The following is a 23,460-nucleotide window of genomic DNA, read 5'->3' as shown; positions in this document are numbered from 1 at the left end:
CTTGGAAATGTAATGGTTGAAAAATAACAAAGCTGTTAAAGAATAATTTTACTCACCCACATAAACAAGCAAGTAAGCTTTTAATCACTTTGCTATCAGTGCTACATTTAGGCTTCCTTTATACTTTATAACTTGAAAGTGAAGAAAAGCAGCTTTAACATGTTCCATGTTAACAGAGACTGAGATGTTTAAAATAAAAATTTTCATGCTAATCTTAATTTACATACAATTTAAAAATGTAAAAGACTTAGTGCCATAAAGTGTGTGTATATGTGTGTCTATAATCACTCCTCCTTCCAGTGTTCTTCCAGGCCATCATTCTAGCTCTGGCCTTTTCTTCCTGTTCAGTTTTGATCTCATAGTAGATGAATACAGCTACAAATTATCTTGTGTTTTGAATCCCATGGCCCCTTGTCCTATGCTCGTATCTTGCAAAAGCCCAGCCTTGTGTTATCCATACCCCTTTCCCCACCACACCTCCTTCATCTACTCTCTTGGACTCCATTCAAGCTGCTAAACAGTAGTGAATGAAAAATCACACAATTAGACACACCAGGTCTATTACACATTTATGATATCTAATCCAAACTGGGCCCCACTGTTACACAGCAATCCTTTTATTCTTCCCTTACTCTTTAGCACATTCCAACAGTGCACGTTCTAAATCTTCTCTTCTTGCAGCCCTCGCTCCACTTCTTAACAAAGGACCATACCACATACTTTTCTGAGGAACGGAGGTCATTCAGAGTAAGCTTTCTCTTCTCTATTCTATTCCTTAAAATGCTTATATCATTCATCTCTTCTTTCCTCCAGGGACTTTCTTTCCTTCTTTTCTACGAGGTCAATTCCTCCATTTGTACCCTTGACACTATTCTTTTCTGACTTTCTGAATGCTTGTCCCTGTATCTATTCTTCAGTCTTCCTTCACTGCCAACAAACACATGCCCTCAACCTTAACAAACCTTTATGATAGATGAAATCTGAAATGACTGAGAAAACAAAGCTTTGAACTTTCAAGCATATCGATTTTATTAAGCAACAAATTGGAATCAGGTCTCCTCAGTGTGGCACCTGACTCTGAATACAGGAAGAGATAGATTTTTATGTATTAAAAAGAAGACAATTAATAGGACGTAAACCAGGATACAAAATCAGGTAATCCGATTTTTAATTGGAGTAATGATTAGGGACTTTCCAAGTTGGGAGGGGGAAGAGTGAACAGGTACAATTCCCTGAAATCAGAAAATGAGGTATCCCATTCACCCCAAGTATTTGTATTCAATCAATGGAAGATGGAAACAGTAACTGACTGACCAGCATGCTGCCAGTTTTCAGATAAGACACACAGGTAGCTTGAGATGTATAAATGCGAGAAAACTTCTTGCATCAATCTTCAGCTCTGACTGGGTTTCTGATCAGCATAAACTAGTTGGGGTGGGGAACCTACAGTCTTGAGGCCTGAGGTTCTTACTTAAGGATCTCGAACCAACAGGTAGAGGTGGTCTAGCTTCCCAGCCACAAACAGGGCTAGGTTCAAACAATGCAATGGTCTTCTCCCAATTCCCATAAATGAATAAAGTTTTTTCATAAGACAGAAATTGGACTAGACCCATAACTGAATAGAAAGGGAAATGAAGTCAGATCCAGAACTGAGTCACAAGATGGAGTCAGTGTGGTTCATTCAATTCCCACACTTTTACTCCACAAATCCTCAGGTTATCATCCTATAAAGCTCTCCTACTTTTCAGAACCAAGCTTATAGAAAAATTTGCCTCCAATTGCCTTTGCATTCCCAATACTTAGCACAGTATTTAGCAAAGAGCAGATGCTTGAAATTGTGACATTTGATACTTTCTGTCAACATACTGTTGGCTGAATTCATGAAGCCCATGGAGGGACTTCTCATTTCACTTTTGATCACATTTGACAAATTCAATGCCATGTACTTGTTGTAAACTTTTATTACTGATTCCAAAAGTATTTCTTATGTTGTTTTTTTCTTTGGCTACCTTAGAGACCTATTAAGAGATCCTGTGTTTCATGACTATCATGTAGGTTTTTTCGTTACAATGAAATAGTGTAATAATTAACCTCTTAGTGCTCTAGGCAATTTTTCTAAAACTAGAAGTGGTAGAAAAAGTGCTGTTTTGCATTGGTACTGAGTCTCCTTACCTGGGAGTTCCCTGTACTAAGGAAACCATAGGTCCAGTCCCGATACTTTCCAAATCTGTTATGGCCCATTTTATAGTTCTAAAAGTACAGATTAACACTGGTGTTGCTCCAATATTAACTGCTGTCAATAAATTCTACTATTCGTGGAGCTTTGATTTTGGGACGCCAGTATCTTTTAACAATCAACTACAGCTTTTTCTTTTATAACTTCATACTTGATGGGTCTTACCTCAAGGAGATCAAGGCATTTATAGATACTACTTTTGTCCAATGGTTCAGTTTGGCCTCTTAATTGAAATTCGAAGCCTTCCATCTCTGTATTTCCTTGGAGTATATTAAGACGTTTACAAGTCCAAGTGATATTTTGTCATCAAGTCCAAATAACACTTTGATATCACTGGACAAAAATACTATGGGATAACTTATTTAATGTGTTTTTCAGTGATTAATAAGATATTTTGGTTTGACTCTTTTAATTTGTAAGCCATGTGTAATTCCATTTAGAAGAGATGATTTTTTTTAATCTTTTTTTTTTTGGAGGGGGGAAGGCAGGGCAATTGGGGTTAAGTGACTTGCTCAAGGTCACACAGCTAGTAACTGTGTCAAGTGTCTGAGGCTGGATTTGAATTCAGGTCCTCCTGACTCCAGGGCCGGTGCTCTACTCATTGCATCACCCAGATTCCCCAAGAAAGGATGATTTAAAGCTGGGCAGAACCATTTCTGAAAAATGTCACATTTTATATCAACTGTTCTTGATATTATTGTTTGGTGTTGTTTTCTTACTATATTTGGGCCTTACATATTTATAGTACATAACTAAGCCACAAATGCAGAACTCAATCAAAGTCTTTGCAATAACCTATAAAAGCAGTTTAGTTGTCGTAGTACTTTTAGGTGGCTTATTCAGTAATTTCTATAAAAAGTTTTCCTTTATACCCCTGGGACTTTTTGGCCTGCCCCTTTTACTCCTATGCCAATACATTTTTTTCTTATGTTTATAGATTCTTCTAGCGATACAAGCTGTGAATGCTTTAAAGTACGTAAGCATGTAATTAGTCTATATCTGAAGGACTCACTAGTGTTATCTTCTTTTGGTATTAGATATGTGATGATAAGGCACACATGGATATGAGATCAAAGTAAGTCAACAAGCATTTATTAAGCACCTACTAGGTATGTGCTAGACACTATGATAAGAGCTGGGGATACAAAGGGAAAAAATAGTCCCTGTTCTCGACGAATATACAGTCCAATCCAACTGTTAGTGGAGATGTGATCAGTATAATCTTTTGAGAAGGTATTTTCAATTATGCAAGTAAAGTGACTAAAATGTCCATATCTTTTGATTTAGAGATTTTGCTACTAGCACATACCCCAAAGAGGGCACTAACAAGGAGGAAGTCCCTATATATACCTAAATATTTACAGCAATATTTTTTGTGGTACCAAAAGAACTGAAAAAAGTAGACACTTATTGATTGATTGTAGATTGGCTAAATAAACTGTAGTTCATGAATGTAATGTAAGATTGTTGTGCTGCAAGTAACAACAAATATGATGAATGTTGTTGTTGTTCAGTCATGTCCTACTCTTTGTGACCCCATCTGGGGTTTTCTTGGCAGAGAAACTGGAGTGTTTTGCCATTTTCTTTTCCAGCTCATCTTATAGATGAGGGAACCGAGGCAAACAGGGTTAAATGACTTGCCTAGGATCATACAACTGCTAAGTGCCTGAGGCCAGATCTGAACTCAGGGAAAAGAGTCTTTCTGACTCCAGGCCCAGCACTCTACCCACTGAGTCACCTAGCTGCCCAAATATGATGACTACAGAAAAACACAGAAATACTCACATGATCTGATGCAGAATGAAACTACAAAGCCTTGCGGTTGGTATGAGCCTACAATTCCTGAACCTGAGAGATTTAGGTTGGCAGATCCCTTGAGCTCTCAAGTTCTGACCTCCAGAGGGCTAAGCTGATAGGGTGTTTGCATTAAGTTTCTCATTCATATGGTAAGCCCCCAGAATGATGGGGATGAGTTGGTGTCCAGATTGCCTAAGGAGGGGCTAACCTGCCTAAGTGGGAAATAAAGCTCCTGTGAAGAATCAGTGTGAGATTGGAACTACAAACAGTGCCTGCATTTCTGGCTTGGATGAGAGAGAGAGAGAGAGAGAGAAAGAAAGAAAGAGAGAGAGAGAGCGAGCGCAAGCGCTGGCCTTTAAAATAAATTCGAAACAACAGGGAGCAAAGGGAAGGAGGAAGGATGCTGGTAGAAATTTTTGTGGTTGACATAATTTATTTTTTAAGGAAATGTTGTAAAATTACAAAGAAGAAGCTTAGCCCCAAAGAAGAGATATGAAAAGACACTTCCTCTGACTCCTTGGCAGAGATAGGAGGTTTGTGGGTGTAGAACACTGCATATATTTTCAGACTTTCGATATATTGTTTTTGCTGGTATTCTTCTTTTTCTTCTTTAAAAACATCCCTTGCAATACGAGGTGGGTCTCTGGAGCCATTTAAAGAAATTTAGTGATGTAAAAACAAAAGATATCAATAAAAAATTTACTTAAAATAAAGATCTTCATCTGAGAGGAAGCTGGTTCAGTGATTTGCTAGTAATTCAAACACCACTGTGAAGCATTTGTGCCAATCATTGGGGATCTTATACAGCCCTGTTTTCCAGTTCTGTAGAGAAACTAGTCCTTATCGCCTCCCTTTATGCAACTGTTCAGTCACTCATTATATTAGTGGTGTGCACATTATTTTTAATTTGATAAAACTTGCATTTTCATTGCTTTGGACTTTCTGCAATCAAAGACATCATCAGAAAATTTCCATAACCTTTCTTTAGAAGTACTTTCTTTCCTCTGATTTCTTCACTTCTCAAGCAGAGTTTCTGACACTGAATTTTACTACTCTGCACTCTGTGCTATGACCCCTTGTATCACCTTACACTTTCGCTTCTACTTGATGATTAAGAAAATCTAGAATTTCAGATGTACTTTTGTTTTCTGGATTCTGCTCTATACGTTTCTTTTTTGTTACCTTTAACTTGGGCAAGGTGGTGTAAAAATTTAACTGCATGTATAAGCTATTAAGGCGATCCTTGAAAGTCTTTCTGTAGATCTTCAACTGCTTTCTCAAGACGATTCTACCACATCGGTGTCTGACATCTGTGCTCAGGACATTCCTTGAGAGCTCCACAAATACTGCTGCGTGCAGGTCTCAAAATGTTTTCATATCTTCTGTCAAATATGAGATATTTCAATGCATGAATGCATTCATTTATGATTGTTCTAGAAAATGCCAATGAATTTCTCAATCACAAAATTGGAAACTAAGGAGTACCCATCTATTAGGGAATGTCTAAACAAATTATGGTATATGAATGTAATAGAATATCACTGAAGAAATGATGACATGGACAGTTTCAGAGGTACCCAGAAGGCCTGCTATGAACTGTGCAGAATGAAGTGAGTAGAACAAGGGAAACAACTTATCCAAGGACAACAACATCACAAAGAAAAACAATTTTTAAAGACTTTAAGAACTCTGAGGAAGCAATGATAGAAGTCAACAGTATGATATAGTAGTCAAGAAGAGCAAAAATAATCTTAGGCTACCTTAAGAAAAGAATAGCTTCTGGGAATGAGATGAAAGTCTTGCTGTACTATGCCCTGGTCAGAAATATCTAGAGTATCATGTTCAGTTCTGAGGGTTACCTTTTAGGAAGGATATCAGTTAAGTTGGAGAACATTCAGAAAAGGGCAACCATGATGGTGACAGCTCTTGAGTTTATGTAATATCTGGATTATTGGAAGAAACTGAGGATGTTTAGATGCAGTGGACATAATACCTGCGTTCAAGTACATGAAGCCTTAACACATGGAAAGGAAATCATACTTGTTTTGCTTAATAGGCAAGTCAAATGACCAAATGAGTTAAAATAGGAGAAATACCTTGCAAGCTTTGAAGTACTATATAAAAGTTATCTTTATTTTTTTTTTTAGGCAGCATGGAGAATGCTGGACTTGTAGTTCATAGACTCCAATTCTGCCTAAGACAGTTATGAGCCCTATTACCACAAGCAATTTATTTAACTTCCCCAGGAATCAGTTTGCCAAATGGAGATAATAATATGTGTTCTCCCTTTCTTGTGCAACATTAGTGCTTACTTTATGAGGAAAGCACTATATCTACACTAAGCGCCATGTAAATATGAACCATTATTATTACTGGCAGCTAAACGGTACAATAGCTGGGCCTGGAGTCAAGAATACCTGAGTCCAAATCTGACCGCATCCACTTACTAGTTGTGACCCTAGCCAAGTCACCTAATCTCTGTTTTAATTTCCTCATTTACAAAATGGGGTTAATAACAGCATTTACCTTCCAGGGTTGTTGTGAGAATAAAATGAGATATTTGTTAAGTGCTATGCAAACCTTAAACCTATATAAATGCTAGTCATTAATATTGCTATTATTATTATTAACTGGTGCCAGAGGACAGAACTAGGACCAATCAGCAGGAGGTGGGGGAGCAGGGAGAGGTTAAAATTAACAAAATGTTGGCAAGACAATATTGCTGTTCTTTTTTCAGAAGGACTGATACCCAAAATTTCTGCCACAGCATTCATTCCCTCAACACGTTTATTAAGTACCTGTTATGTACCAGTCATGGGGACAAAATCCTTTTCAACTCTCAAAACTCTTTCCATACTCTAGATAGAAAGAATAGCTATAATTAACCTCAACAATTAATCTCTCATTTACAATGTAGCAGACTCTGTGTTAGATGCCAGGGATATAAAGACAAAAATGAAATTTCTTGCCCTCAAGGAACTCACAATGTGAAATAACATATTTTTTGGTAGTGAACAACATACCCCCTTCCCTCATCCTCCCCAAATATTTCCTTCCAAAAGCATAGAAATACCTCATTTTATGGAATAAATGTGAAGGTTATCTAAATAAACTTTATTACATAAAATCCTGTTTTTCTCATTATCAATTATATAATGAAGATCAATTTAGCCCATAGGTTCTTTCTACTAAACCTAAACTATTCTGCTCCAAAATGTAGCAACATTTTAGCACATGGAACATTGTTTAAAAATAATTTCAAAATAAAGTAATAATTCTCTAATAAAATGATACTGAAAATATATTATAAAATCAGTAAGGTAAAATTTCATTTCCCATAGACATTATTTCTCTATGATACACACACACACACACACACACACACATTAATATATAACCTCATTAGTAGGTCAAATATATTCTACTCACCCCAACACTGAAGATTTGCTTAAATTAATCTTAGATACAGACTCACCATCGTGCCAATGCAAAGAATTTAGGGTTATTTTTATGTTTAGCTTAATGTTTTAAAGAAAAAACTGACTTAAAATGGACTTGAAAATCCTGCAAAACAAATTAAGAGGAACTGGATATGGAATCAGTACTATAATTTATACTGAAAATTGCTGTGTCTGAAATGAGCTATAATTGGGCACTGGAAATTGCAAGATCGTAGATTTAGGGCTAGAAGAGACTCAATACAATACCCTTATTGTAAATTGAGGCTCAGAGAGTTTAAATGATTTTGCCCCTAGGTACTAGCCTGGATTTGAACCTAGGTCCTCTGATTCCAAATACCATCTATCCTTCCATTATACCACAACTGTCAAATTTGACAGGTGGTAGCTAAGTCCTTATTTTGGGTTCAATCACTGAAACAGATTTTTAAAAAATCAAACTGGGTTTTCATTTTCATAGAAAAGTTTCATAGAAAATTCAGTTCCATACAATTAGTTTCTTTTACTTATAGGTGATTTTGTACAGGGAATTCATAAAAGGTTAATTTTTCCATGTCACTGAAACTTCAAGAAAACAAAATTCTCAATGAATTGGTAAGGTTTTATATATATACAGTGTTGTGGAGATTAGCAACTGATTGGATATGTGGGAAAAGAGTCAGGAGTAGAGGATGGCTCTGAGATTGTGACCTTGGGTGACTAGAACAGTGGTGACATCCAGTAACGGGGAAATTTATTAGAGACAAGTGTTTGGGGGAAAAAGATAATGAATTCTGTTTTGGATATGATGACTATGAGATATCCAGTTTAGGAAGCTGACAGAATTGAGGAGAGAGTAGAGCTGGTCATACAGATTTGGGAGTCATCTGCATGGAGATGATCACTGAACCTGGAGGAGTTGATAATATCACCAAGGGAGAGCAGACAGAGAGTAAAGCGAAAGGGTTAAGGACAGTGTCTTTGGGGATACTCCACTTAGGGGTGTGATGAAGTATGTGAGAGAGAAGAAGCAGGCAGATAGACAGGAGGGGAATCAAGAGAGTTTAGTGCCACAAAGGACAAGGAAGGAGAAGGGTGGTCAACAGTGTCAAATGCAAGAGAGGTCACAAAAGGACAAGGACTGTGAAAAGGCTATTAGACTGACAGAAGATTGTTAATAACTTTGGAGAGAGCAGTTTCAGCTGAATGATAAGGTCAGAAGTCAGAATTAAGGGCTTGAATATGTTTGTAAAAGGGAAGCATTCAATAGATTGGGAGAGATTGAAATGGTTGGGGCAATCTGCTAGAAGAGAGTACGGGATCAAGGGTACATGCTGTTTGGTTGTCCTGGCACACAGAAAGGCCACCAAATCATCACAGACTAGGGGGAGGAAGAAACAATGGAAAGGGATATCAGAAGAATATGGGATAAGGAGGAAGGGAAAAGAGGGAGCTCCTAGTGAATAGCCTGGTCTTGGCAAATGGCTTCTCCTTTTTTTTGGTGAAGAGGCAAGAGAGTAGGGAGAAGGAGTGGCAAGGGAGGCTTGAGGAGGGAAGAAAAGGTCTGGAACAGCTACCTGAGAGAATGGGATAGGGAATCAATTAAGGAGGAGCAGGACTGTATTACTCCAGTGAAGGGACACTTGGGATTATTCAGCATAAATCTGTAGTGGCCCTGGTCAGCAGTTTCATGGTTTCTTCCAGTTCTGTCCAACAGCATGTGAGTAGAAATGAAGATGGTGGATGGTGGGAATAATTCAAGGTTGGATTTTGATAAGGTAAGATCAAAATAAGGGCAAAGGAACAAGGGATTACAGAATAGAAGATAGTCTAATGTTCAACTGATTCACCAAGGGGTCAAAGATTGTTTTTAAACCTGGAAGGGACCTTATCAATTATCCTAACTCCTTTATTTTATAGATGAGGAAACTGAGGTCTCAGGAAATGACTTGTCTAAGATAACACAAATAGCAAGTAACGAAGGTGATATGTGAATTCAATGCTCTAACTCCAACCCTATATTTTTTCTATAACACCTTACTGTTGAAATCTTAACTGCAGTATCTCACTTTACTGCACTGTCACTGAGAATGTGCAGTAAAAACTCTCTCTGGTTATAATTTAGTTTACCAAGAACTTAATCCTAAGTACAGAGAAAGACGAGTACCTTTTATAAATAACACCAAGATGCAAATTAATCGTCAAAGTGAAGAGCAGCAGACAAGAGTGTCTCTGGCTAAGTGGCAGTGACAAGGAAAGAGTTATTAATTGTCATCTGCCCTAAAATTCCCTTCATTATTGTGGATAATTGGCTGATGACTTTGATACTCAATACAGTAAAAAAAAATTAATGAGAAGTTGAAATGAGAGATTGAGGACATATTTCATTCAGAAATGATTAATAAACCCCACAATCTGTACCTCCTTTTATGTGAAATAAATAATAAGCCCTTATTTTATGAGTTATATAAGAGATGGAATTTCTGGCAGCTAAGAATGAGTAGCAATTGAGTTAAAAGCAGAAGTGATGAAGCATTTTATAATTGTGTTGTTTATTTCTCCATGTACTCTGATGTCACAAACTTCATTTCTATTATAGGACAAGATAAAAATAAGATAATAGCACTTGTCACATTTATAGCACCTTTTCATCAATACATTTCAAAAGGATTCATTAAATCCTAACACCCCAGTGAGCTGAGGTAGTAGGGATAAACTGAGGCAGAGATGATGAGTAATCTAAGGTTGCCAATGCATCCTGGTTCTCATTCCTGGAACCAGACATAAATCAACCAAACTTCAAAATGTTTCCTCTCTTAAAATGATCTGACAGAACTATATAATTTATAAGCTGAAGTTAACCAACATCTAGAACACAGTTACAGGAAATATCAAGAAGATAATTTAGAAATAAAGATTTGTTTTAGGTTTCTGCTATGTGAAAAATAACAATTGCATTGACGCAGTTTCTTTCTTTTTAACCATATTAGTCATAGTGTGAAAGAAGACACAGACCCAAAGGAAAAAGAAATACAGAAAGTGAACAATAGAATGCTTTGATCTATAGTCAGACTCCATCAGTTCTCTCTCAGGAGGTTGATAGCATTTCCCATCATGAGTCCTTTGGAATCATCTTGGATCACTGTATCGCTGAGAATAGCTTAGTTACTCACAGTTGATTACTGTACAGTATTGCTGTTACTATATACAATGTTCTCCTGTTCTGCTCACTTCACTTTGCATCAGTTCATACAACTCTTTCCAGGTTTTTCTGAAACCAGCCTGCTCATCATTTCTTACAGCACAGTAACATTCCATTATAATCATATAACATAACTTGTTCAGCCATTCCCCAATTGATGGGCATCCTCTCAATTTCTAATTTTTTGCTATCACAAGAAGAGCTGCTATAAATACTTTTGTACAAATAGGTCCTTCCCTCCACTTTTTTTTTTAATGTCTCTGGGATAAGGAGGTATTGCTGGGTCAAACGGTATGCGCAGTTTTATAGTCCTTTGGGCATAGTTCCAAACTGCTCTTCAGAATCAGTTCACAACTCTACCAACAGTGCCTTATTTTCCCATATCTTCTCCAACATTTATTACTTTCCTTTTCTGTCATATTAGCCAATCTGATAGATGTGAGGTGATACCTCAGAGTTGTTTTAATTTGCAATTCTCTAATCAGTAGTGATTTAGAGCATTTTTTCACATGACTATAGGTAGCTTTGATTTATTTATTCTGAAATCTGCATGTTCATATCCTTTGACCATTTATCAACTGGGGAATGACGTGTATTCTTACAAATTTGACTCGGTTCTCTATATTTTTGAGAAATGAGGCCTTTGTCAGAGATACTTCCTGTAAAAATTGTTTCCCAGCTTTCTGCTTTCCTTTTACTCCTGGTTGCATTGGTTTTGTTTTTGCAAAACCTTTTAAATTTAATATAATCAAAATTGTCCATTTTACATCTAATAATGCTCTCTATCTCATTTGGTCATAAATTCTTCCCTTTACCATACATCTGACAGGTAAACTATTGCTTGGTCTCCCAATCTGCTTATGTTTAAATCATGTATCCATTTTGATCTTATCTTGGTCTATACTCTAAACCTAGTTTCTGCCATACTGTTTTCCAGTTTTCCCAGCAGTTTTTGTTAAATAGTGAGTTCTTGTCCCAAAAGCTGGGGTCTTTGGGTTCATCAAATGCTAGATTACTATGGTCATTTACTACTATTGACTGAGTTTCAATAAAGATTCCAATGTTATTTGAGAGAAAGGAAGAAAGGGGGAAAATTGTACTAGATTCTTTTTTTTGGGTGGTGGTGGGGGGTGTCAGGCAACTGGGGTTAAGTAACTTGCCCAGAGTCACACAGCCAGTAAGTGTTAAGAGTCTGAGGTCAGAATAGAACTCAGGTCCTCCTGACTCAGGGGTTCGTGATCTATCCACTACACCACCAAATTGCCCCTTGTACTAGATTCTAAGAGGTTTCAAGTTGTCAGTTTCTTTTTCAGACTGTTTTCTTTTTCAATAGCTCAAGTTATCATGTCTCACACCTTTTTTAGACCTTGAATACTCTGAGCAGGAATGTAGATCTTCTTAGTAATTTGTTTAATTTATTAACATAACATATTCCAAAATATCAGGAGCTAATGAAACCAGAATCAGGTTAGAACTACATTCCATAACACAGAATTAATGATAGCCATCAGTTACAATAAGGAAACAACAACAAAAACACACTTTCTTTTGGAAATTTAACCCTACACAATACTGTAATATGGTTACTGATTATATACCACAAAAATGTTCCAAGAACTTGTAACCAAAAAGAAATATTTGCTATTCAAAATTAAAATAAGTAGTTAAAATGCTACATTCAAAACATAGTTCAAGACTAAATAAAAATTTAAAATAAGCCATGAGTTACTACCATCAAGTGACATTCTAAGATTGTAAGTTAAAAAAAAATTTGCTGATCTGTAATGGTAGAAGGAGTTTCTATACCAAGAGTTCTCTATGTAGACAAGATCACAAATATGGACCAAAAATATGTTACTCTAATCTTATTCTACAAACATTTGATTTCCTAATATTATTAGTTTGTTTTTGAAAAAGGAAAACGCATTTTGGCATAAATAAATCTTGTTAAAGAATATTTTAACTGTCTAAATCTTCTAGAAAATTTAGATCATCAGCTGCTGAAATTCAGCCATCAAAATTATGTCTTTTTAAATGCTTACCTGCGCATTGGCTTTCCGTCCATGCACCATGAAGAGAATCCTTCTCTCCAAATTTTAAAGCTCAATCTAAAAAACCAGAAAATCATCAACCTTATTAGCAACATTAGTTCTAAAGAATAAATTCATTCATTTCTATGTTCATGGGATATGGATTTTAAAAATGACAGTATTCTATAATTCAAAGGTTTAATACTCTAGTTTCTGTAGGCTAAAAATAACTAGAACCCTGGAAAAACTAGACAATCCATTATTTCATTATCTTAAAGGAAAATAAGGCAATGGCTAGGCTACCAGAGTAATCTTGCCTTTCCTTAATTTTAACATCAGTGTCACTTATTTTTTAGTGAGCATCTATGGGTACATGGCACTGCCTGGAACTTAGTGTTACTTACAATGAAAAGATGAACAGAAAAGGCCCTCCTTGTTCAACATCTGATTTGAAGGCTCTTAATATGTATTATTATGAATAGAATCCAAAGAAAAATTTGACTTTAAATACATTTCTCTCTCTCTCTCTCACACACACACACAGCCTTTTTGCTCCTGAGGTCCACATCCGAAGGGCAAGCAAAACATAATTTTTTAAAAACTTTTTCTTCTGTCAGCTTTCAATAACCAATAAATGAATAAGCATTTATTAAGAGCTAGCACCACGTGCTACTTGATGAGGATGCAAAAACAAAAATGAAATATGTCTCTGGACTCAAGGAACTTAACATTCTAAGGGGGTAGACAAAAGTTATACGTAGAAAGATAAGCACAGGGACTGGACCTGTGAATTCTGGTAGAGGGAACACTCGAGTGAAGAACTTCCCTCTATCAATGTAGGCTACTGCTTTTTTTCTTAACTTCTTAACTTCTAGTCTTAAAGATTTGCCTAGAGCACTGAGAGGTTAAATGATTTGTCCAAAGCCTGAGGTGTTACTTGAACCCAGGTGTTCCTGGGTATGAAACCTGTTCCTTATCCATTATGTTAGGTTTTTTCTCTATATGTTTTATGTGATATATGTGAATAAAAATATACTTAATAGTGGCTAACGTTTATAAAATACTTACTATGTGCCAGGCACTGTGCTAAGAACTTTACAATTATTCCATTCGATCCTCACAAAAACTCTAGGAGGGAGGTAGTATTATCATCGTCATTATTATTATCAATAATAATAATCTTATTATTCCCATTATACAGATGGGGAAACTGAGGCAAACGGAGGTTAAAGGACTTGTCCAGAATCACAGTTTGTAAGTGTCTGTGGCCACATCAGGGCTGCCTGACTTCAGACCTGGCACTCCCAGCTCCCTCTACATGTAAGTAACATGAGCACACATGCATTTATGTATAAGTGTATTTTTGTGACGCATTTGTATACACCCACAAAAATATATACAAAAATAAATGCCAGGTTATTTTGGGGAACAGGAGCTTTAACATCTTGGTTGGGGGTCGTTTGAGGGGTTCGGAAAGGCCTCGCTGGGGTCGAAGGGGAGGGGGCGAGCCTTCCATCGTGCTCGTGCCAAGACTGGGAAGGAACGATGGAACGTCCGTCGTGGGGCCCAGCACAGCCGGTTTAACTGGACCTCGGGGAGTGAGGAGGGCAGTCATGGAGAACAAGGCTGTGAAGGTAGGTGGACAGAGGGGCGAAGGGCCGCCCAGGCTCGCAGGCTCCCTAGGGGACCGGCGCGGTCTGGCAGCGCCGGCCGAGGCGTTCTGGTCCATGACTATCACTTAGCGGTCGAGGAAGCCGGGGCCCGGACACCATCGGGTGACTCGCCCAGGGTCACACGGGCAGCGGAGCGGGGTCTAAAGCCGGGTCCTCAGACCCCACGGGGTTAGGCTGCCTTTCACGGGCCCCTCTGGCCCCCAAGAGCCGGGGACAACTTCTAGGCCCTGGATTGAGCGCCAGGAGGCTCCCGGGTGTCCTACCCTTTCATTTTACGCTCGAACAGAAGGGCCCCTACAGGAAAAATGACTTGTCCAAGGTCACCTGGGAGGCGGCAGGTGCAGTGTCTGAACCCTAGGGGTGGGGGGCAGACCCAGCGCACTCCCTCCTGGAACCTGTGCCCCCGCTGCCCGCGTGTCTCCTCCGGGGCTTGTCAGCAGACGAGAGCATGACATCGCCCCGGCCCCGACGGAGGAGACCCCGCCGACAGCCCGCGGAGGGGGAGGGAACGGGGGGCAGCGGTGACAGGAGAAGGGCGAGGGTGCCCGCACCCACAGACAGCCCAGCGCCGAACCCACCCTCCGGGTGTTGCCCGCCGGCGGGCTCCCTCCCCGGCCCCCGGCTCTCTCCCGCGGGGTCCCTCACTCACCCAGCCACACACCCGCCCCGCAGCCACCGCCGCAGCCGTCGCCGCCTCCTCAACAGCAAGATCCAAGCCCCTAAGAGCCACTTCCTGCTCGTCTCTGTCCAGCGGCCGGAAGCGGTCCGGTGCCCACAGAGCGTCGAGAGGAAACTCGTACTTCCGAGAAGAGTTCCGGGAGGTTCTAGCGGGGGCGGGGAAAAGAAAGGGCCTCGGGGTCTGGTCCGTGAGAGAGCGCACAGCGCTGTCTGCAGAGGGCGCTCATTTGGAGAGCAAAGTCAGGCAGTGTTACGAGGCATTTATTAGGAATTGTGTAAGACCTAGGGTTCAAGACCTGCAGACAGACCGTATGATGGTGGGCAAGTCACTTGACTTCCCAGGGATCCTCTAAGAATACAAAGTTGCAAAGCAGTTGCTAATTTCCACGGGTAGAACAAGCTTGCTTTAAGGCAGCGTAGCACGGTGGATGGAGAGACAGCCAGGGACGCCTGCAAGTTAAGCACAGGACCCCGGGTAAGTCAACCTCTCCGTGCCTTAGTTTCTCCCCCTAGAAGGAGGGGAGACGGGGAACGGAGGGGGGGACTGGGGGAGGGGGAGGGGGACTCTGACCTCTCAGGTCTCTTCCGGGTAATCGATAAGCTAAATAGATAAAGCCTAACCCCCGATGAAAGTCACCAGTTGAGGGATGTGGATAGAGGCCTTGTGGATGCTGAGACCCAAATGTCAATGAAACTGCTCAGGAGGTCGCATTCCCTGGGAGGGTTGGGGGTGTAGTGGGCTAGGGAGAACATGTGTATAGTCAAAGTTGATACAAAGTGATGAATGGGGGAAGACACCGCCAGCTGGGGCTGGTTTGGAAAGAGTGCCAAAATGAGGAGGAGGAATTTTATCCTGGTGCCCTTAGTGAGGCATTAAGGGTTCTTAAACAGGGAAGTGGCATGGTCAGACTTATGCTTTAAAAATATCCATTCGGCTGGTAGGAGATATATTGGAAATGGGAGAGACTGGAAACAGGGAGAGTGATTTGGAGATTATTACAATAGTTTAGACTGTTGTCTAGATCATAGTCCAGATAATGACATCGTATGAATGGAGAGAAAGGGGATGGATTTAGCAGAGATGTTGAACTGTCAAGACTTGGCAGAAGATTGGATGTGGAAGGTGAGAAGTGAGGGAAGAATTGACTATGAGGGTGTGAAGCCAGGTGACCACCAAGATGATGGCACACAACAAAAGTAGGGAAGCCTGGAGGAGGGGGGGTGCAGGGAGAGAAGATAATGAATTATGTTTTGGACATACTGAATTTGACATTCCCATAGAACATCCAAATGGAGATATCCAGGTGATCTCTTTTGAGATCACAGAGGGAAGGTGCATAGAGAGATAAGAGACACCAGAAAAGAACCTTGGGGAATGCTCACAGGGTGTGGCCTGGATTAAGATGCATCAAACCAGACTGAAGAGGAGCCAACAGCATCATGGAAGTGGAGGGAGGAGAGTGTTAACCAAGTTTTACTGAGCCAGTCTCTAACCTGGGAATGACGAAATAGAGTGGGCCAGAGACAAAGTGCTAGTAATCCAGTAGTGGTTTAATTAATTAGTTTCATTATGAGGAGCAGATTTGCAAATTAGGAATTCTCCTGATCAGAATTCCACCTTGCAGTAGTGAAGGCAGAAATTATATATATATATATATATATATATATATATATATATATACATATACATATATATATGTATGTATATATAAATCACCCATGGGAAGGGGGGGAGAGGGATTACAAACAGTCGTTTCCAGGGCCTGAGTGGTTTCCCATAACAAGCACACAAGTCCATAATACAGGTGTTCTGGAGTCCTTGTTTCAGGGCCTTGGAGATCAACTTGGTGGGTCACAGAACCAGAGTTCTGTGATGGGAACAGGTTCTACCATCATTGTTTCTCTTCACTTAAGCTACACAGGCGCAGGAATGCAGTGATTGTGAGAGTGTTGTCAAGGGTCTGATTGATCAGGAGGTAAGGGCCGGTCGAAAGTGTCCAGTGTTGAAGAGTGGAAGGAGGATAAAGACTGAAAAAAAGGACGTAGGATTCAGCATTTTAAAAATCCTTGTCAGCCTTGGAGAAGGCAATTTCATTTGTGTGGTAGAGTCAGAAACCCAGGGGTTGAGAAGTGAGTGGGAGGTGAAGAAGTGAACGCAGTGATTGCTGACAGCTTTCTTCCAGGAAGCTGACTCTGAAAGGGAAGGGAGATGAAAGACAGTAAAGGGAGGAGTTACCTGGCTTTCTAATAGTGGAAGAGCTCTGTGCCCAGGGAAGGAGCCCATAGGTGAGAAGAGGCCGGAGATTAGAGAGATAACAAGGGGTAGGAAGAAATGGTATCCAGGATACAAGTAGAGGTCCTGGCCTCAGAAAGGAGAAGAGCTACCTTTTCTTCAAAGGTTGGAGCAAAACAGGAAAGAACAGGAAATGATGTAGAGGGGTTTCGAGATGTAGAGTACCAGAAAAGAGGGAACTCACTTTGCATGGCTTGTTCTCAGTAAAGCAGGAGAGAAGGTTCTCTGCTGGAAGGGAGTGGGATGGGGCTTGAGGAGAGAAGTTTTGGGTGTGGAGTTGTCGTTGTACAATGTGGAGTCACTCAGTAGGGAATAAAGGAGCTGCCCTGTAGCAGTGAGGATCTGGCTAAGATCAGATAGCGAACTTATAATGGATTTAACACAGTTGTAGTGGATTTAACACAGTTGCTTCACCAGAAGCATTTAGCAACATGCAGATTGGAGTAGAGAATCCTAATAAAATAGCTAGCATTTATGTAATACTTTAAAGTAATTTGTAAGTACCTTACAAATATCTCATTTCTGTTCTTACAGCACCTTGGGAGGTAGGTGCTATTTTATCCCCATTTTACAGATGAGGAAACTAAGGCTGACAGAGTTTAAATGACTTGTTCAGAACCAGCTGGTAAAAGTCTGAGGCTGGTTTTGAACTCAAGTCTTTCTGTCTCCAGGCCCAGTGCCCTGTACCATTAGCTACCTCAGAAAAGGGTACAGGTCTAAAAAGAGATGACCAGTCATAGGGTGAAGGGGCAAAGGATCCTAGGACCAAAGAGTCAAGATTATTGAGGGAAAAAAGCGAGGTGAGAATTAGAATCATAGACTGGAAGAAAAGGGAGGGGTGGGGGTATTGGAGAGTACACTTAGGATGGAAATTAGGTATGAGAAGAGTGAAGCAGAGAGAGAGAGGTTGAAGTGTAGAAAGTTGCCATGAGACAGAATTTCAGAATTTGGGATGATGAAGGTCAAATGATTATGGATAAGATCAAGGCTATGCCTGTCCTCTGCCTTAAGTGGAATGAGGTACAGGTCATGAATGTTGAGACGGATGATAAATTGGGGGGGGGCCCAGGGCACTGGAGGGAACACCAGCACATAAACTGAAGCCCTCAATTACGAGGGAAGGAATTGGAGCAGAGAGGAAGACAGTTGGCCAGGTTTCCAACTCCCTAAGAAAGAAGGAACCCAGTAGATGGCAATGAGAATCTGGAAAGGGTGATATAAATTAATGGAAGGAACCTCAAAAGAGGCTACTGAATTATGGTAGCAAAGGATGGTTGGAAGTAAGTGGTAGAGGAGTAGGGAGTACGTGTCCTCCTCCTGGTGTACTGTCGAGGGAAGTGAGAGAAGGTGCACCTACAACTACAGAGGATGTCCAGGGATGAGATATCCTCTAGAGGCATCCAGTTTTCATAAGTACAGGAAAATATAAGGAATTTGGTGGGAAGAGATCTAAGACAAAGGGAAGTTTGTTACCCATAGGAGGGGAGAGAGAATAGTTGGGATTTCCAAAAAGCACAATGGAAAGCCAGGGCAGAACAGGATAGAGTCTTAGGAGGGTTAGGGCTGAGTGGAAGAGAATGAGAGAGGGAGGTAGTAGTAGGGTAAAGCGGTGTTTTTTTCTTAGATAGTGAGCAACTAAGAGTCACAAACATCTAAGTGAATGAGATGGCAATGTGCAAGTCATAGCATGGGGAAGTAGTAATATTTGCCTGGGGATTCCACCCTTAAGGGTTCTTTGAGAAGGAAGAGTTGTCATCAATGTGTTCTATCTTATACCGGGAGGGAGAGACATTCTTCTGAATTAGTAAATACCTGGTGACTGAATCCTCAGGGGCTTGAATAAGTTCACATTTGGTACCAGTTCCTTTGCCTTATCTCAAAATGGAAGGGGATGATACATAGTGAGAAGATGCTCTGTACAGATGTGAGGCCTGCATGAAGTTGGTTGGGTGAAGACTGAGTTCTTTGTGGACAAAGTACCCAAGACCTCAAGGAATTTGAGGTCCAGGATTCCCTCTCTGGATGCCCTTGGGCATTAGGACCAGATAGGGCCAACTGTCTCTCTTCATATAAATAGCTTCCTTAGAGCATATATGCAACAATTCTGCAATTTTTCTTGCATAATTCCAAATTTTTTCCAGTAGAAACTTGGAGAAAATGAGGGGGGTGGAATGTCTTATGAAAGAACTGTACACAGCCAGTTTAGTAATTCTGCTAAAAAGAAAAGAACAAGGTTACTTTGGTATTTACAAATTCTTTTAGGACACCGGCAGACAGTGTGTCTGGGTACTGGTTTATTTTCCACTCACTAATCTTGTGCCCCAGTTCCTTCTCAACTACCTTCATTAACTTGTTCTTAGTACAGCGATGCTGGCTTCTAGGAATCGCTACATTTGAAAATAAATGCACAAACTTTAACAACTGACATGCATTTAAACCTTAAACCACTACTTGAGATAGATCATGCAAGTGTAATCCCCATTTTACTGGTGAGGAAACTGGAGTTCCCAGAGGTAAAGTGACTTGCCTGTGGCCACACAGCTAGTAAAGGTCAAAGGCAGGATTCAAACCAAAGCCTTCTGACTCCTATTTGACCAACTAACATCACTCCTTTGGTATCAAATTCAAATCAAAATGAGGCCCCTCAACCATACCGAAGATTTTTGCTGCTGCAAACTGGCTTAGTTTAAACATTTTAATCTTTTCTGGGTGTTACTGTATTTTTATTTTTGAAAAATATTTCCCATTTACATTTTAATCTGGTTTAGTCTGTACTCCAGAATGTGGCTCTGTGGGTTTGATGACTGTGCTATTTCACACTGCACCTCTGTGATGATGTGTTGTTGTGGGCCTTGTTCTTCAGGAAAACATTTCAAGGAGAATATTGTTGGTCAGTCAACAAGCATTTATTAAGTGTCTGCTATGTGCCAGGTACCATGCAAAGTGCTGGGGTTACAAAGAAAGGCAAAAGACCAGCCGGGCTTGCAAGGAGCCCAGGCCTAGGGGGGAGAAAGCATGCAAACAACTGTGTAGAAACAAGATGTAGGCAGGACAAATTGGGGATAATCAGCAGAAGGTGGCACTAGCGCTAGAGTTCTCACCGTTGCTGCAGTCTCTAGTGTGTGTTATTATTAATTTTGTAAAACAAAAGCATCTGGGTATTGTTAACTGATAAACCTTCTGGCAATACTGGTTCTCCTCTTTCTGATTCTGCACCTTTATTCTTGCTACTCTCTGCACTGGGGATAGTACCCCCTTAGCTTTGCCAAACTCTCTCCTCTCCCTTCCCTCTGGGATGGAAAGAGTACAGTAAAGGGGAAGAGCCTGGGTTTGAAATCAGAAGATTGAGGTTCCTCTCTCAGTTCCATTATATACTAGTTGATTTGGGGTAAATTATTTCCTTTTCTTTGAGCCTTAGTTTTCTCATTTGCAAAATAAAAAATATGATGCACTCTAAATCTCATAATGGATTGGAATAGATGACTTCTGAAGTCTTTTCCATCTCTAAATCCAGAATTTTAGGAAGTCCTGCTTCCTAAAAGCCTTAACTTGATGGACTGGTAGTGAAGCAATCATTTTATTCCACCCTCACCCACAGCAAAACCCCAGTCTCCGAATGGATTAGAAACATTTACTTATTTGGGAGTTTGGCACTTGCTACTTTACTGACCCTCATGGGCTTCTCAGTAATTTTGTTTTTGTTGTCAGCTTGGGATTTTAAATCTATAAAAGTCAGGCATTGTGTCTTAGAATTGGTCTCCCAGAGCGCCCAAGGTAGTCCCGGACATCAAGAACAGGTTTGATAAATGGCTCTTCGATGGTGACAGAGGAAATCAAGGCAGAATTCCCACAGAGCAAAAAGATCAGGTTAGCCTCCGCTTCTAGTGTCTTACAGGTTTTACACATAACCGTCAGAAACCCTTCCTCTTAGAGAGCAAAAGCTAAGCGTGGGTAAGGCCGGGACCCAAAATGTGCCCTGTTTTTAACATTAAAATCCTGGCCTCCTGGAGAAGGCAGAAAGCATATGTGGTGCAGGCTTGGAGTTAGGGCCAAGAAGCGGGTCTGAGGACAGAGAGGGAGGGAGGGAACCGGGCTCTCTGCCTGCCTGCAGCCGCTGTGTGCCTGCGTTGCTCTGGCTGCAGGGGGATGGGCTGCAAGATGCTGAGCCTCCGCCTCCGCCTCCCCCTCTCCTACCAGCTCGACTCAATCTCTGCAGCTGCCCAATGAAGGCCAAGGCAGCCATTACCATGGTAACGGTGGAAGCCCAGAGATCAGTAAGAGAAGAGGCGGGCAGGGCGGGGCAGGGATGGGTTGGGGCTGTGTCTAGTTTGGCTGAGATAATTGGGAGGCAAGGAGGTGATTGCAGGGGGTGGGGGTGGGGTGCAAAGCAGAGCCCCGGGCTAACTCCCAGATGTCCCCAGTACCAGCCTCTGTGAAGGGCAGCCATCCCGGTTCTCTACCTGGCATCTGACCTGTGTGTGTGTTACAATCAGGGACATCACAAAAGTTCTCTTCTCCCTGCCCTTCCTGCAATGGCATAGAGTGATGCCCCTTTTCTTAGGGAAGTCTCTCTGAATCCACATCTCAGTACCTGTCTCTTCTCCTGTCTTTCTAATCTGGGCAGGCCAAGCATCGTCTTGTGTTGTGTTGCCTTCTGTGGAGAGCCCATAGGTCTGGGAAAGAACAGGTGATGTCTTGAGAAGTGTTCTCAGAGATTTCCTTGAGCCTGGGGTGAGGGGGTGCCTCTCTTGGGTGTCAGGTGGTAGAGGTCTTTTCCTTTGGAGGTAGTCACCATCATCATCACCATCACCATCACCATCACCATCACCATCACCATCACCCTTATCATCATGACCACAACCACCACAATAAGAAATCTCCTTTCTGCTATATGCTGCTGGAGTTGTGCTGAAGATGCCTTCAGCGCAGAAGATAAGGTAGCATCCCAACCCAATTACAAAAGCAATGCAATGGTCTATACAACATTAAATGTAAAAGGACTGATAGTAGGTAGAGACCAGTACTAATACCAGAACCATTCCTATCTGAACTCCACTGAAAAAGATGAGAATTAGAATACTTTCCAAAATATTTTCTATACATTATCTCAGTTAATTGCCCGCAACCCACAAAAGTAGGTAGGATAGGTATTCCCATTTTGAGGGATGAGGGAATTGAGGTACAGAAGAGTTAAATAATTTGTTCATGGTCACAGCTAATTAGTGACAAGAGGCAGGTCTAGAACATAGGCCTTCTTATAAATAATAGTTTTCCTTCCATTTATACCATGTTACTATCTCGTAATTCCATAGTATCCTCAGGCATGTATTTTAGCCTGAGTTGGTGGTGATTGTTATATAACTAAGTGATAAAAAATAAAAAAGAGAGAGAGATCAGTAGGCTGTTGCAGAATGTTTAATGGAGTGCCTTCATCTTGGTAGGGTCACCAGGGGTCCCAGGGTTTGGTCTTCAGGTTTACAAGTTTAGAAATTTAATTTTATCTTTTCACCTAGGAATGAACGTGATCTGAAGGGGATTGATTCAGACCAAGTAACTTTAAAAAAAGACAGTTTCATAAACCAGAAAGGCAGTTTATTAATTCACACTGACAAAATTGCTGAAAAGACCAGGATACTGTTGCCATCTTGTCAATACATTCTCTCTCCAATAAGAGAGTTTATTTGGTAAGCAAAGTTAATATCACAGGGTTGCTTGGTGATTACAGTTATGACAAAGAAAGCTGATTGATCTAGACATCATCTATAAGTTACAATAGCTTGCTGTATCCTTGACTGTAAGGCTTTATCTGCCAGCCAGACAGGGATATTCAGTCTGACTGGTCAGGGCACCCTTTCTTCTAAACAATGCTAAGGAAACATGTTCTTATTTTAATACCATTTTTTTCTAGACTCCTTGCAGAGAACTGCATATTTTGATAATTTAGTGGATGCTTAATTTCTTTTTCTTTTTTCTTTTTGCATTTTCTTTGTTCAATGTGTTTATTGCATCTCAGAGGGCATACATACATGCGCTGGGTTTTTAAACCAAAATACTAAGAAAAGCCATTTTGAAATTAGCTTCACGTTATTTTCCCCCCATTACAGTGTATATTAT

The 23,460-nt window shown here is 40.5% G+C and overlaps 2 protein-coding genes across 2 annotated transcripts in view; one reads left to right on the top strand and one right to left on the bottom strand.

The window, feature by feature from the left end:
- KLHL20 (kelch like family member 20) overlaps window positions 1-15,136 on the bottom strand; it is a 62,377-nt gene extending 47,241 nt beyond the window's left edge. The window contains exons 1-2 of the mRNA XM_036756059.1: window positions 15,025-15,136; window positions 12,715-12,780 (exon numbers count right to left, since the gene is read on the bottom strand). Of these exons, the coding sequence (XP_036611954.1) occupies window positions 12,715-12,737 (23 nt within the window). The 5' untranslated portion in view covers window positions 12,738-12,780; window positions 15,025-15,136. The remainder of the gene's footprint in view (window positions 1-12,714; window positions 12,781-15,024) is intronic.
- Window positions 15,137-15,402: 266 nt separating this feature from the next.
- ANKRD45 (ankyrin repeat domain 45) overlaps window positions 15,403-23,460 on the top strand; it is a 54,378-nt gene continuing 46,320 nt past the window's right edge. Inside the window, exon 1 of the mRNA XM_036756057.1 lies at window positions 15,403-15,528. The gene's annotated coding sequence lies outside the window, so the exon portion shown is untranslated. The remainder of the gene's footprint in view (window positions 15,529-23,460) is intronic.

The sequence above is a fragment of the Trichosurus vulpecula genome, chromosome 4 (genome assembly GCF_011100635.1).
Source record: "Trichosurus vulpecula isolate mTriVul1 chromosome 4, mTriVul1.pri, whole genome shotgun sequence".
NCBI lineage: Eukaryota > Metazoa > Chordata > Mammalia > Diprotodontia > Phalangeridae > Trichosurus > Trichosurus vulpecula.
The sequence above is the reverse complement of the archived record's forward strand: the minus strand, read 5'-3'. Positions and strand labels throughout refer to the sequence as shown.